At 38.4% G+C, this 16703-nt stretch overlaps 1 protein-coding gene across 3 annotated transcripts in view; it reads left to right on the top strand.

Moving 5' to 3' along the window:
* Positions 1 to 277: 277 nt before the first annotated feature.
* Positions 278 to 16703, top strand: part of NBEAL1 (neurobeachin like 1) — a 126262-nt gene continuing 109836 nt past the window's right edge. For 2 of the 3 annotated variants that reach the window (XM_043525735.1, XM_043525736.1), the window contains exons 1-3: positions 278 to 470; positions 1254 to 1846; positions 16559 to 16650. In XM_043525735.1, the coding sequence (XP_043381670.1) occupies positions 1796 to 1846; positions 16559 to 16650 (143 nt within the window). In that variant the 5' untranslated portion in view covers positions 278 to 470; positions 1254 to 1795. The remainder of the gene's footprint in view (positions 471 to 1253; positions 1847 to 16558; positions 16651 to 16703) is intronic. The other variant, XM_037913057.2, reaches the window with a different exon arrangement.

Consider the following 16703-nt stretch of genomic DNA (forward strand, 5'->3'; position numbering starts at 1 on the left):
ATCTATGACTCTTCATAGGGTTGCCAGGTGTCTGCTTTTGGACTGGCACGCCCGCTCAGAAAGAAACCTGGTGGCTCCGGCCATCCCCCCTTAGCCCTTCTCCCACCCCGCTGTGCCTGCTGCGTGTTCGCTATGTGCTGCCTGGGAACACCCAGGTTAAGGGCCAGCGTGCTGTCTGCCTCGATGGGATGGCTCCCTGGGACAGGCCCTTCCCTCTGGGAGACCGGCCTGACGCCCTGCCCGCCCGCGGAGCACATTCCTGCCAGGAGTCAAGATGGCGGCGGTGTCTCCTCCCGCCTGCGCCCCCACGAGCCCGGCGGGGCGGGAGCCGGCTGCGCTGGAATGTGGGCGGGGCGGTGAGGCCGGGCCCGGCCTCCTCCTTGCGCCCCGCCGAGCTGTGTCGGCCAGCGGCATTAGCGGCTGCGCGCTGAGAGGAGCCGCTCCCAGGCTGGCCGTCCCCTGCGCCCGGGGTAAGCTACCGGGGTGGGGAGGAGAAGGGCCCGGCGGAGCCTAGATGTGAGAGCCGGGGGGGCTGACAGGCCGGAGGGGCGGATGGAAAGAGGAGGCGAGTGTCGGAGGGAGTCGGTCCCTCGGCCCCAGAGAGCGCTGCCCCGGGGACACGGTGCGGGGAGTGGGGCTAGAGGCATTCAGAGCAGGGGGTCACCAGACATGGGGAGGGGGAGAGCGACGGGGAAGGAGGACGGGAGGGAGCCTGACAGAGAGCGGGGATGATGGCACGGGTGGGAACTGCCAGAGGGGGAAGAAGCAGAGATTGGTATTTGTGGCAAGGTCTCTGCCAGCTTGTCCTTTATCTGGTCTTATTAATTTGTAATTCTCTGAAGTCTGTTCTTACCTTTGCAGCTGCGGTTTGAGGGGGAAACTCTTGGGCTGTGTGTGGCTACACTAGGAAGCAGTGCTGTGTTTTGGCCCTTAGACCTGGGAGCTGCAGGTTTCCTTCTTAATTTGCGTCTTTCACGAGAGAGCCTGACTTTGGGCATAGGGAGGGAGGGTTTTAACTTACTGATGTTCTGCCTTCTGGTTGCCTGTGTATTCTCAGGGAATAGAGGAAAAAAATAAACAAAAAGCAGGCAACAAACTATTATTATTAATTTGTAAACTTAATATAGAAGTTAAATTAAACTTTTAAGATGATGGGAGGATTATAATAACTTGGAGTCTAGAAATCAGATGCACAGCATATACGATTTGTGTTTGGTTTTTTGTTTCATAATTTATTTATTTCTTTTCTGCAGGTCAGTTATCCACATGAATATTGTTTGGCTTTTTTTTTTTCTCTACATCTCCAAGACTATTGTACTCTCTGCCGTGTAGCTTTATCCTGTTTTTTTCCTGTTTAACTCAGCTGCAAAACACAAGATCATGAAAGCTGTAAACCAACTGGTTCCTTGTTAGAGATAATGTTATTGATAAGAGAAATAGAGATCGTCTCTACCTAGTTCTTGAGGTTTCCAGGGTTGTTTAAATATGGATTTATCTCCCACAACATAAGCTTGAAAGGTTTATTTTGACTCTCAGAGGTTAATACTGAAGTGCCATTGATGAAGAGGAGCTACTTGACAGTTGCCTTTGACGGGTTGAATTGTGCAGCATCTTTTACCTAGGAGGTACACGGAGACCCATTTGTTTTCACCCTTGACATTGTTTCCACCTGGGTTATGGCAGAATTCTGATACAAAAGCAAAAACACACGGGAGGAACAATTTGGAATATAAACTGAGCATGGTAGGATCTTGAACACAAATTGTTGGAAAAGGAGAGAAGAGGAAGTGAAGGAATGGCATCCAGAGAAAGGCTGTATGAACTTTGGATGCTTTATTGTAACAAGGTAACTATTTTCTCATTTTTCTTTTTTTAGAAACTTTCTTTGCACACCTCAATAGCAGGAGGTATTAGTCTGCTTTGTTGTCCCATGAATGTTTATTTAATAGCTCTATGTGGATTGCAAAACAATTATATAACTTTCCAAAAATTAAGATAAAATTATTTGTGACTTTAAATTTTCTTTTCTTTTTCTGTTTAATATATACTACACAAACCTAACCCAAACAAACCCTGCATTAAAAGAACATTATTAAGGTTGCAAAGTCTAGCACTCAATTTTAGTTCTGGCAATCTTAAGTTTTATCTGTGCAACCTTAATTTGGCACAATTCTGTATATTCAATATTATAGTCTCTATCCTATGATCACATAGTATTTCTCCCACAGGAGTTGTTTCATTCTGTGCACAGGTTGGATGGTTCCTACTTAATTAGCAGCTATGCAATATTTTGTTTTCTTCTCATTGTTCAACATGTGGCCCTAGGCCTCATTTACTTCTTGAAACCTTGATCTGAAGATAGAAAAGCCAGTGGTGCTCATCACTACAGTATCTAAGTGCTACACAAACATTAATGAATTTATTTTCAAAGCATACTTGTGAAGTGAAGTGATAGTAGTGTTATCCCCATTATACTGAACATTATGTAGTGCTTCATATGTTCAAAGCACAGTTCCTGTTGACTTCAGCGGCAGCTGGGAGTGCACATCTTTTCTGCAAATCAGAAGTTTCCACACAGGTGCACAGAGTAATTTTAAATGGGAAATATCTGAAAACATTAACCGTTCTAGAGACCTTGTCTATGAAGTGGTGAGGAATGGAGAGGGTGCACAGGCTGCACCACTGCCTATAGGATTGGTAGGTAATCAAGCTAAATTTCAGTGGTGAAGCTCCTACAAAGTTGGTCATGCCACAGCACAGGACAAAGCTCATGGCAAAGATTTTAGTGGGATGTGACCTGACTACATTTAAGGGCTTTAAAAACGGAGAGGGTCATCTTAAAAATCCTTTTGCCGTGTTATAGACAACTAGGATAAAGAATGTAGGGTGGCAAAATATGGTCACAGCCATGCAGCCCAGTGCTCCGGCATTCTGTAACCAGTAGAGAAGCCTTTCCCCAATTAATTAAGTAATATAGTTCTGCCCAAGGAGGTTTCACTGTGTTTGTTCTGAGCTTTCCTGCATTGTCTTTTCCCTTGTATAGACTCACATTTTCCCTTAATCTTTAGCCTGGTAGGTCAGTCACTGACTTGAAGGCAACATTGTCGTCTGTCAGCTAGCTATTAGGGATATGTCTACACCACGATCTTGAGGTGTGACTTTAGCTCGGGCAAACATATCTGCACTAGCAAGGGTAAAAATAGCAGTGTAGATGGCCACAGGCATCACAGGCTTCAAGGTCGGCAATACAAGCATGAGTGACAGATATTGGGTACATACTTTTCCAAGAGACTGAGTGCTACCTTTGTATCATTTCAACCTATAAAGACCCTGCATATTGAGAATCTTAAGGCCATCCTAAAATTCTGATCTGCCGGTAACAGTGACAGGTGAGACTGCTGACCTCTTGGGCTTTTCCTTTATTTAAAAAAAAAAAAAAAAAAGTTGTGCATAAACAGTCATTTAAAAAAACCTGATGCTTGTGAGCACTAGATTTCTGCTTTATTTTCATGGAGTCCATCTGCATTACAATAACAGTGCTAGTATACCGTGTTCCCTCTGTCTTGGTTACCGATGTCTGTGCTGTAACATGTTTTTTCTATTATTGTTATAGTGTGTGTAAAGGGAATTGTAGATCTAAAATTTTATTGGTGTTTAAGCCTCGGGCCTGAACAGAAGGGTGTGGACTGATGACTGTTTTAATAAATGGTGAGTTAATCTTAAAAAAAAAAAAAAAGGCTAAAACACCATTATTTAAAAGCATTATTTTTCTCTGTATTGGAGGAATCCCCAGCAAGGGAGACCTGGCAAATTTCTGTCCCTTTTGCACAGTCTGCATGGAACAAAGGAGTGGATTTGGATAAGAAAATATGGCCCTAAGTGCCCATGGGGCACCAGTACAACAGTTCTCTACATAATCTAGTTATCACACCTCTGCTCCCACTGTTTAGGTATAGACCCTCAAATGCTGAGGTTAATGTGCAACTCTCTTTTATATACAGTACTTGCTTCTAGTACTTCATTCTTATGGGGTTGTCTCCCAATTAAATGCTCTTCAGACCTCAGAGTAGTGTCTATGATAAATTCAATTAATTTGACTATCTTATCCGCTTATGGAAAAATAGAGGACTTGAGTATTCAGAGCTGTCAGTCTGGCAGTTTTCTCAAGGACTAAATAATTCATTTAAACAACCCTCTGTGCCCAGTGCTATAGCTAAATCTTTGTAGAGTGAATCCAGGTTAGATGCCACATTTGTAAACAAGCTGTCTTTATCCACTGGCACTGTTCTTGTCTCTTATCCTCATTATTATGGGAAATTAAAATGAACTTGACCTTGAGCTGAGGAAGTAACCCAACATGTCTTCTGCTTCTTTCATGGATATTTTCAGTGAAGGTTCCTTAGGGAAGATAATGTAGTTGTTGCCTATCTTATTTGGGGGCAAATATAATATGACTTCTGTCTGTTTCTGTAAATTGATTCTGAACAAAACTTTTCATGCCACTTTTACCTGCTCACTTTCAGAAGTCACCATCTGCAACTGGACATTTTAAAACAATCTACTGTCTCAGCAATCTGTACCAAAAGACAATGGAATGTACTGTAACTGACCTCCATATGAAATGTCCCAATGCAAAGGTGAGAGTTAGTGTACCTAACTCTCAGATAACTAACTCTGACCGTTAAACTTATAAACCCTTCTTTATATAAAACAACGATAAATTTTTGTGTAAAGTCTTATATGTATATGTCTGCATAAAATATAGTGTGTTTATAAACAGAATAAATGGATTTGTGATCAGACCAGCCTTTTGTATTGTGAGGCCAGGTTGAACCACGTAATTGAAACTGATTCATTCAAACAAATGATATTGTAGTTCCGTTTCTAAAACAAACTTGACTCTTGCAAAATTATATTGTTTAGTTGTGGTGAGAGGTATGCAATTTAACCAGAATATAACCTTTTTTGACATTCAACTTTAAACCTCGTGAAACACACTCCCCCCGCATATCAGCCTCACTTTAACTTGCACTGGTCTTCCTTGTTGCCTAATTGCTGATTTGACAACATGATTTATGTCGCAAAATACTACATAAAAGAGCAATAATTTGATGTCAAATAAATAAGCATTCTACATACAGTCTGTGTATAAAGTGACAAAAACAAAATATTTAATTACTTAAAATAGTTGTATATTAGACTAGACTTTCTTGCCTCTACCTATATTCTTCGAGGATTTTGATTTATTTAAAGCAACAGAAGTATAAATGAACTATTTTTAAAAAAAAAATCAGCTTTCTCACAATTCACTTAATTAGCGGTGATATATCATAGACTTTAAGGCCAGAAAGGACAGTCATGATTATCTAGTTTGACCTCCTGCACGTTGAAGGCCACAGAACCTTACCCATTCACTTCTCTAATATGCTTAACCTCTGGCTGAATTACTTAAGTCCTTAAATCTTGATTTAAAGACTTCAAGCTACTGAGAATCCACCACTTACTCTAGTTCAAACAGCAAGTGACCTGTGACCTGTGCTGCAGAGAGAGAAAATGCACCAGGGTCTCTGCCAATCTTACCTGGGGGAAAATTCCTTCCCAACTTCAAATATGGTGATGAGGTAACCCTGAGCATATGGCCAAGATCCACCAGCTGGACACCTGGGAAAAAATTTTCTGTAGTAATTGAGTCCTCCCCAACTAGTGTCCCATCTCCAACTGTTGGAGATATTTGCTAATAACAGGTTTCAGAGTAGCAGCCGTGTTAGTCTGTATTCGCAAAAAGAAAAGGAATACTTGTGGCATCTTAGAGACTAACAAATTTATTTGAGCATAAGCTTTCATGAGCTACAGCTCACTTCATCGGAGTCACAGATGGGCCATATGCCATCGTAAGCAATCTCATACCATCCCGTCCATAAACTTAACAAGCTAAGTCTTATAAACTGTTAGATTTTTTTGTCCTCACTGCTCCTCTTGGGAGGCTGTTCCAGAAGTTCACTTCGCTGATGGTTAGACACCTTCATCTAATTTCAAGACTAAACTTGTTTGATGGCCAGTTTATATCTGTTTATTCTTGTGCCAATAGTGGCCCTTAACTTAAACAATTCCTCTCCCTCCTTGGTGTTTATCCCTCTGATGTATTTATAGACAGCAATTATATCTCCTATCACGATAGCCTTCATTTGGTTGAGACTGAAGAAGCTTGGCTTCTCTTGTAAGGTAGGTTCTCAGTTCCTCTGATCATGCTAGTAGTCATTCTCTGCACCTGTTCCAATTTGATTGTATCGTTCTTAAACATTAGTAACCAGAATTGCACACAGTATTCCAGATGAGATCTCTCCAGTGCCTTGTATAGTAACATTTTCCTATCTCTACTGGATAGGCTCTTTGTCAGGCTGAGAGAGAGAAACTTGTGAACACTCTCTTTCTTTTAAAGTTATCTGTGGCCATGAGTGGGTGAAACTTACCTTGTTCTTCTCCTAGCTACAGTGTTACTAATGAAACATTAAAACAAAAATTAGTACTTCAGACATTTAGAGAAGTCATTCCTGAATTCTGACAAAGTGTCACAGTTCACTTCTTAAAGAGATTTGTTTCTAATAATCATTCATGTAGCTGTTATTTGAATAAATATAAAATGATTGTATTGTAACGAGCAGGCTAATATGTGTTTTGTGCCCCTGCCCTCTACTATATGAATCTGAACCATTTAATTAGGTCACAGTAGTCCCAACATTGGGACAAAGTTAATGGGAATTTTTCTTTGGTCAGGTGGCAGGAGCCTTTGCTTTTGAAAGTCTGTCCCCATTGTTCATATTAAATTCTAAGTGTCCTTACTGTGCAGTATAATGACAACACTGTGAAATTCCTAGATGGCCACAGATTTGGTATGGCCTTATTAATTGATAAATATTGTTCTTTACAAGTTAATAAGGAATATCCAACTCAAAGTACAAAAAAAATTTAAACCGTTGAAAATGATTTAGAATCAAATGTTGAAGAAACTAAAAGAATAATCACTGAATCTTAAAAGGCATCACATACCATGAAACTGGGGTCAAATGTGCAAAAGCTCAAGAATATCAGAGCAACTGGGATATAAATGCGTAAAGATTGGGTTAATGTATGATTAAACTCTTGTACTGTAACATATTAAACTTGGTCCTCCACCTAAAACCTAGCTGGTGCAGTTGCTTAGAGTAATACAAGACTGACTCAAATAACAAGAATGACAAATAGCCCAATTAATTTTGTATGAAACAAAAAAAAATGAAATTGTAAGGAAAGCTAGCCAACAGTCTATTAATTTACAGTGTTGCTTTATGTGTGAACTAAAATTTTGTCAGTAGGCATTGTTAAAATGGTTATGAATTTCAGAAAGACGAACAGCCACTTTAGGTAGCAAGCTGTTCCTGTTGCAAGAAACAGGACACAAGGGGAAGATGTTATCCCTTTGTAAAACAAAACAAAACGAAACAAACACCTACTAATGACAAAAATGAAAAGCTGCCTAAAAGATCCAACCAATAAAACTTTAGTCAACCTTTTAAAAAAAAAAAAAATACAGTAGCAAACATGCAAAAGTGTGGGGAAGGAAGTCTAAACCTGATTTCTATCCTCATACAAACAGTATTCAATTTTAGCATCTCAGTATGGGTTGAGACCTCTTAGTGCTACTGCAATATGAACATATAATAATGTATTATTCCCACCCTCTGTCTAAAAGAGATTTTCAAAAACTCCTGTGTGATTTATGAGCCTAAATCCTATTGATCTTACGTACTTTTTGAAAACTTTACACAAAGAACAACTGAAGAGAGATGAACAAAGTCACTGCAATGTAGACTCCTGACATATGTATGAGCGGGTGATAAATAAACATCACATAGTTAACACTATTCTTCTTGTACACCAGTAAGATCTAATAAAATTAAGGCAGGTAATAAGCCATTAATTCGCCACGAAAAGGTAAATAATGTAATTTCAGGTAGCTAACCACCCTTAAAGCCAGACTATTGAGGATTTAAATTATAAGGTTGAAAAAAAGAACAAAATATTTTTGGGGGCATGTTCAAAAGGTTTGGACAGAAACAAACACTGGATGAGGTTGATTGCAATGAGACTCCAATGGAGTTTTATTTTAAAATAATGTTCACAAGAAAATGCTTAAGAGCATGTGGAAGTATCCCATGAAACATTTTAAAACTAGCAATGGGAAATGAAAGGCAGATGTTACTGGGGAAAAAAATTGAAAAGAGGGCAGGCAGATAGTCACACACGTTGGCAATAAGGTCAGAAACATCTATAGAATCCAAAGAGAAGATTAAGGATTCGTAGTTTGAGTCTCCTTTTAGAATTATCACAATATAGGACACATGATATTTGTCATCCCCATAAGAAAAAGCTATAAATTCGAGTGAAAGTTGGTGGGAAGAATATAAGATGAGACGAGGAATAAAAAGAAATAATAAAAGAATTATTTTGTCCAGAAGCATCAATCAAACATTAAAGAGAGATCCTGGCTTCTGTGAAAGAGTAATTGAAACTTTATGTGGACAAGAATACAAGCCTAGCCTAAACTTTTTCCAGTGACCACAACTCCAAAAATAGCTGTTTTATAGTACAACACTTAACACATCTGGTTACTGTAGGTGCAGACGCATAGGCGGTGTTGGTAGCACCACCGATAGTTAAGCTTGCCCAGTGCTTCTAATTAAAAGTCCCAGCTTTCAGTTGATTATAACTTTGCCAAACTTTAACTATTTGGGCTGAAACTTTTCAGTTAGGTGCCTGCCTCAGGCTGAACTTTGTTGGAAAATTTCAGCTAAAATGTTTTTAAGAGGTATTCTTTGTAGTGGTATTTCTTTTTACTTGCTTTATTGAGACTGTAAGTTGTCTTACGTTTTGTTGAAATTCCATGTTAATAAAAAAAATTAATTCTAAAAGTTGACCAGAACGTTTGTATGAATTTTTTAAAAATACAGGTCAATAAATATTAAACCCAAGTGTCTTGACATGCAAGTCAAAACAGACCTAGTTCAAGATCTGGCTTAGACTGTCAGGGTGGTTTGGTGTTTTGTTTTTCTCCTTCAGCTGATATTAATAGCCACCTTTAGCTGCTGTTCCTTTCAAACTTGGACAAATATTACTTGTAATACTGTAGCATGTGGAAGCCGTTGTAATATTTTTATACTTCAGCTGAGATGAAGAATGGAAAGTTTTGAAATGGTTTTAAAATAAGTTTGTGCCCTCTAACACATGTCAAAATGAAGGCCACGGAAGGGTCTTACAATGAGACAGGTTTTTTGTCTTTTTAAAATTTTTTTCCTTAACCCCCTCACCCCACCCGCAAAAAACAGATCCCATGATAAAAGAAAATACCGAAAACTGTTTTAAAGACTTATCATAAAGTTCTTCTTTAGATAGACAAGTTCAATTAGAATGAAAGCTATTCGTTGTAGGAGGTGAATTAAGGGCAGTTTCATATTTAATGCTCTATTTCTATTAATTTTTGTAAGTGTAATTCAATCTTAGTGTTGTCTGAATTGTTTTAATAATTTAAAAACAACTCAGGGGAAAATAGTTGCTGCTCTGCTTTTGTGGTAAGGGCACCAGGAATGAAATACAGGGAAGAGCTTCTTGGCTGTGCAAACTGAAGTCAACTTTGGAAGACTTGAATGACTGAAAAAAGATGCTCAAATAAATTGGTTCGTCTCTAAGGTGCCACAAGTCCTCTTTTTCTTTTTGTGGATACAGACTAACACGGCTGCTACTCTGAAACCTGGAAGAAGATGCACATACTATTTAACTTCACCCAGGCTCAGTGTTTTGTGACTGCAAGCTAAATTTAACGACTTCAAACAAGTGTCTTGTCAGACAAGTCTGACATGCATTCTGAATTGCCATGCTGGGGATTTTTGCCTTTAGAGCATGGAATGTTAACACTCAAAATAGCCCCAGGCAGATCTAGCTTTTGTTTATAGCACTCAGTACTTCCTGTATATAACTATAAAAATTGTACCAAACTTTGCTCTTCTAATTCCATCTTGAAGTTTGATAGAAGCACAGTGAAACCTCTTCTTTGCGTTTCTTGCAAGTTTCATGAGGTGATCACTGAAATCTAAGTATAGTTAAACCTAAAAGCAGTTGATTTATGAATAAATGAAAACCTGGAAGAGTTTTCAAGGGTCATTGCCAATTTGAAACCAGGGTAAATTTTTCAGAGGTGAGTTGAGTCTGAGTCCCTCAATCACCACTGACTTTCAGTGAGATTTAGGAGCCTTGAAAATGAGACTTAGGGTTCTGTGTCACTTAGGTCCTTTTAAAATTTTTACACCTACTCAATTTAAAAAAATAAATCAAAAGTAACTTGATGCTACTTCCTTCACCATTTAAAAAAAATACCTATTCCTAATGTAAAAATTTCATTTTCCTGTTGGTCTTCAACTTAATCCAAATGTTAACACTGGATTGCAGTTGGATTTTCATATTGTTGCTTTTGAAAGTTGTCATGTCCTTCAAGAGAGCATAAGCTGATAATTCTAGCTACTTTGTCCTTTGTTTTGGATTTGTGTTTATAAGATGTCATCATTGAAAGCTTACCTTCCTATTGCATTACTTACTGAGTTTAAAGACTGCCTTGCTAGACCTAGAATTTCCCTGCAAATCTAATAGAATACATTTACTATTTGTACAGAAGTATTTGCTTACAGAGTGTAATTTTATATAAGGCAGTCTAACATGCTGGCTAACCTGCTTTATTTTTGAAGCTGATTTCTGAAGTAATGGAATGATTGCTGTGGTAAAATACACAATTGACTTCTAAAGTGGCCTGTAAGAATCACTATACTGTATGTTCTGGCAACATTTCTTTTTAAACTGTAGCTAGCTGTGAATATTATTACTCCATTAGGAGACTATGTTATAAAATGGAGGCTTAATGTATGCTATTTTGGTGGGGAATAAAAATATTTGAAAGGAAAGAACAGGGAAACATTTTCATTTCCAGATTATCTGAGATATCTTTTGCTTTAGCTGACTTACATTTTTTTTCAAGATGAGTGAATAATGTTGCCATAGTAGCTGTAAATGCTAATGGCCAAATTCTAATCTTCTTTATCCCTATGCAAACCCATTGAGCTCAAAAGCCTAGAATTAGGTCCTAAGTATTTGTGGTTCATTTCTTGATCATTGTGTAAAGAGCTTAGCACGTTTTTGAACCCACTTTTGCTTCCACAACAAGTGAAACATTTTATAATTGTCTTACTAAAAACTTAGGTAGATGGATAATTATTTAACTTCCACTTTCTAATTTAACCTCTTGGAATTCTGAGCCTTAAAATAACGCTGTAGATGTCTTGAAACTCCTAACAGATATGGAGATATATATTAAATGATATGTTGGAGGAATTTTTGAAACATATCCTGCAAACTATGTGAGGTAGTTTTCTTGGCGGTCAATCAGTTGTTTTAGGCCATAGACTTGTGGATTTAAATGCCAAAGATACAAAGAGCTGAGATTTTTTTTTCTTATAAAAATAGATAAAATATTAATCACAAAAAACTTTGCTAAAACTCTTATTTTTGTAGAAGGTTGACCTACTTTGTATTCTCATCAATTGAACAGTAGTAAGAATAGTAATAAAAAATAAAATAATGAAGTCTGACCAAGTTACAGCTCCTCCATTCCCCCACCTCCACAGTGCAAATCAAATTTCCTTCTTCCGATTTCATTTCAGAGTTAAAGCATGCCTACATTCGGTGAGAAAACTAGTACAAGGGCATTGGTTTGTACACAGTGATTTGTATTGTTTCTCCTTGTGATGCTATAGTATACCACCGCATAGCTTTTGTCAGGAGAGCATGGTGCATCTCCACATAGCAGCATTAAATTCATTTATAATGGTTGCCTGAATTACAGATCTAGGCCAACTCCAGATTTCTGCTTGCAAGATGATGTTAGCAAAGCTTAAGTATGGAATGAAAGATTAGTCTTATTCCATGCCATCTACCACTGTTGCTGTTAGCAGGGCCTTTGGGTAACTTTCAGATGTGAGACACTGTATTGTGGGAGGGCTGAACCAGTGGAGGGCAATACTTGTTTTCTTGTCTGTAGCGGAAGGGGGATGGCTAACCATGTGACTGTATTGAATTAATTGTACTTGAGCCAAAGATCTTGTCCCAAGTGGCCCAAGCATTTGGTACAGTCAACCCTAGTAAACCTGCGGTTTTCTCCCGAAACTGCAATCTGAGAGATTCCATGTCTTTTCTGAAATCACCATAGCTAACCCGCCTTAAGATTTCTGAATTCGCCATGAAATTCCCGGTCAAATTTTTCCGCTTGCATGGCTATAAGCAGATTAGAGATTGGAATGCATTTCTGCTGTTCTTGCACAAACCTCGTGTACACCGCAGAATCAAGATCGGCATCATTCGTTAAACGTTCTCGTTTTCTTTGGAGGCCATGCTCTTCATCCAGGTTATGAATGTAAGTTCCGAGCTCGTCAGCATTCTTTAGCCATCCACGAAAGGTGGACTCGTTAATGCCAATATCGCAACTAATCTTTGCCTGGGTTTTGCCATATCGAAGTCATTCGATAACGTCCAATTTCTCCTGCACCGAGTAAGCCTTCCTTTTGCTCGACATTTCTGACCTCTTTCTAAAGATAAATACAGTACTGTACCTGTAAATTTTTATTACATTACATTTGTATGGTGTTCTAGGCCTACAGCAATCGTCTTAGGGCTTGTTTACGCTTCCGTGCTGGGTCGATCTAAGATACGCAACTTCAGCTACGTGAATAGTTGATGCTCTCCCGTCGACTGCGCTTGCGTTCCTTGTTCTGGGGGCATACTAGAGTCTACAGGAGAGCGCTCAGTGGTCCATTTATTGCGTCTGTACTCAAAAAATTGTACTGTACTTAAATTTGGGATCGATGGCCGCGACCGTGTTATATCTGAATTCGCATTATATAGATGTGTGTTATAGCGAGGGTCCGGTGTAATATCACTTTGGTAATTTGACTTTACGTTTCAAAAAGAGCTTATTCATTCCAAGCAAAACAGCAGTGCCTTCAGTAGGAAAGTAAATAGATCCAGTTTCTGTGCTAGCAGTGAGCATTATTGTAGTTATAGGCTAAGCAAATCAAAGAACACATTCATAGCTATAAACATATGGATTTCCATTTGTAAAGTGTCACTCTGTCCCTCCTAACCAAGACGATACTCTAGTAATTACTGAAATAATGGCTCCCTTTCTCCCTCTTTTCTGTTTGTTGAAGTCTTTACATGCCTGTGACTGTCAATCCACGTGTTTGCTGAAAATGATTTGTTGTAGGGTTATTAGAGAATAAATGACTACAGCTTCTATATTTAAAAATTTTGAAACCATATCAAGAAAAGTAAATCTGATATTTTAATAATAGTTTAATCTGAAGCCAGCAACATTTAAAAAACATTTTATGCTATTTTTAGACACTTGTTTTTGGATTTTCTTTCTGAATTCCTGTCCACCATTTACTTTTGGTTGTCTGTGTATTCAACTTCTCAAGCCAACAGCTGGCTGCTCTGGTCCCATCTAGGAGAGATGGATACCACAGTGGATTGATTTAAATCATCAATTTTAATCATAATTTTAATCAGAAAGCAGGATTGAAACCTTGATTTAAAAATTGATTTTAATTTTGTTTTGCATTTGTAATTTTTATTTATTTTTCTAAAGAGAGGTTCATTCTCATTGGTTGGTATATCCATTTAAAAGATATAGCTTTGAAAAGAAATATAGATTTACACTGTTTGATAGTTTTTGCTATTCAGGAAGATACACTATATTTATATACATGTATCCAAGCAATTGTATAGCTTAATTTACGTTTATTCAGGTTCTTAATTTTTACTGTCATGTTAGAAAAAAATGGTCAATGAGGCATTTCTTATTTAATAGATTATTTTTTTTACTCATTTGTGTCAAGCTGCCTTTGGATGGAAATTGGAATTCAATTAAAAATACATAAAAACAGGCTGTGTGTGCAGAAAATTTCTTCTGTGTAAATTTTTGTGCACGCGGTGTTTTCCCATGTGTGCGGGGTTTAGGATCTGTGTGCACGTGCACAGCTTAGAGGGAACAGTGCCTGAGAGTGATTAGCTAGAAAAGAGAGAGTGAGATTTTGAGGGAGGGAGGGAGGGAGAAGGGGGATAAGAAGAGCCAAAGAGATTGGAAAAGCTTAAATGGGAAGGAAGAACAAAATGCAATGTAAGGAGAAAGCAGAAGGAGAGGGAAGGAAAGAGTGAAGAACAGACACCAGGGAGGAGGGAAAGATCTGTCTATATATCATAGCACTGCACCTTAAATCATATTGTGGCCTCCTTCAGGGCACTCCACTCTGGTCTCAGGCCCCTAGTCATCACCTGTTTCAGAGTGGAAGCCTGTGTTTCTCTTCCTCCAGACCCAGGGATTTAGGCTGGAATTCCTTCTGCAATTCACTGTGGTCATTTTAGCACGTCTGAGTTTAGTTCAGGACCTTCCATCCTGTTCTCTCCCAGGGGCAGTGACGGGTTAACCAGTGACCAGCCAGCCTTCATAAGGCTTTTGTTCTGAATAAATACATTTTCTCTATAAAACAGAGTATCTTGAAAATGATTAACAGTTTATGTGCCTGCCTGTTTTAGGAGGTGTCACCCATCTGGTAGGGGTTTGGGATTAGAAAGAGATGTCCATACTACAAGTGTTACTTATGGAGAAAGGCTTTCTCAACAAGGAAGCCTTTGCAGCATTTCCTACAGATGGTCATACTGGATTTGCCCGATGGCCTCTGGAAGATTATTCCATAGCTGTATCCCATTGACTAAGAATGTTTTGTCTCCCACTTTACATGCTTTTCCTGAGCTTTTTGATCTGCGTTGTCTCGGAGAAGTGCAGCTGTCACAAAAATGGAATAGAGTATGGGAAAAGCAAAAAAGGCAGAACAAAAATAAGTTGAATGCCAAAATTTTATGATAAATAATATGTGAATGTTTGAATTTACACTATGTGTATGTCTAGATATTGTGAAAGCATCCCTGCCAGGGAAGGCTTATCTCTGGTTCATCAGTTTACTTTTGAAAAATCAAACTTTTTGCCCTTTGAAATGAGTGTTCACCAAATGACAGATATTCTGACAAACTTTCCCAGGGGACGCTACTTCCAACATTTCTGCCAAGGTTACCTCCCTCTTTCTCTCTGCAAACTACTCACTTTGAACCCTGCAGTGTAAGGGAGGAATGTAGAGGAAGATAGGAATGTATTGGGGGTGGGGTGGGGGGTGGAGCTTTAGTGACATCGCCCACTGAAATGCCAGCAACCATTAATACTGCCCTTAGTGGTGCCCTGAGAATGGAATTTGGCCTCTAGTCAAGAGAGAGAGTGAATGTAACTAATATGCTCTAACGAGATGAACAAGTTTTTGTTTCTCTGCTAATCCCAGGTCTACTTCTTTCCATGCTGGTGTGCAGGTAGTGACTAATTTGTAAATTGCACATGAATGAATCTTTTAAAAAGACAAACAAACTAGCCAAAGGCTCCTGTTTTTCTGGGAGTGAGTCACCATCCAGTATTGGTATATAATGTGAATTTTTTTTTTTTTTTTTTACTTTACTTTAGAATAGGCTACCAATGAGTCTTTAATGCCTTTACACAAAAAACTTTTTGTCCATAAGACACTGAAACTAATTTACTAACATGTCAACCAGTCGTTCTGTGATCACTTGGTCTTTCCCCTCACCCTTTGTCTTGTCTATTTAGATTATGAGGTCTTCGCAGCAGGGACGATTTTAGTATTTGTACAGCACAGTCCTGAGAGTTGTCTTTTGCATGCTATCATAATACGAGGAACAAAAAATAATTCCTGTTCAGGCTGACCCCCTTATTACCTGGAGATGAAGTACTACTTTGAAAAATATGGAAAAGTATATTTTTAATAGAGATCACTCCCCAATGTGGTGGTCATGGTGTGAAGTTATATACAGTGCATGTGTTATACATTTTTTTTATTCCATATATGATTCTTTGCATGGTTATTGCTGGAATACAGGACAAATTGAGTCGATACAGGAAGTGGGATATGGGACAAAAAATAAGTTACCTTCCTTAAAACAAGAATCTAGTGTCATCCTAATTAACTCTAGTGCAAAATACAGAGCATTTTATCTAAATCTCTTTAGTAAGGATATGTTGATTTAAAAAAAATTAGTATCTTTTAGGAAGCTGACACTGGTGAGTATTTGAGGCTTGTTGTAGATTGTCTAAAATATTTTGTTTGATACCAGGAAGCAGAGAAGTACTAAAATGGACATGTAACCAATTGGAAAGAGCTCAACTTGGTTGAGAATTTCTGATGAAAGTCTCTTGGTTTGGGACTAAAATTTAATTTTCCCCATCAAATTTAATTTTCCTCATTACTTGTTTTAAGTAATATTTTTAAATGTATTCTTTATTGTGAACAATACTGTTTCTCATACAGTTATGTTTACTGATGATCTACAGAACAATTTTTCTTAATGTGTTCCTTTCACTTCACAGAAAGACCCAGATTATTTGCAGCTTTGGCTGGACAGTTTTGTTTCTAGCTATGAACAGTTTCTGGATGTGGACTTCGAGAAGCTTCCTACTAGGTATGTAGAAATACAGATCTGCTCATCTTGTGTTTGATATCTGGAGAGAACCT

The sequence above is a fragment of the Chelonia mydas genome, chromosome 11 (genome assembly GCF_015237465.2).
Source record: "Chelonia mydas isolate rCheMyd1 chromosome 11, rCheMyd1.pri.v2, whole genome shotgun sequence".
NCBI classification, from domain to species: domain Eukaryota; kingdom Metazoa; phylum Chordata; order Testudines; family Cheloniidae; genus Chelonia; species Chelonia mydas.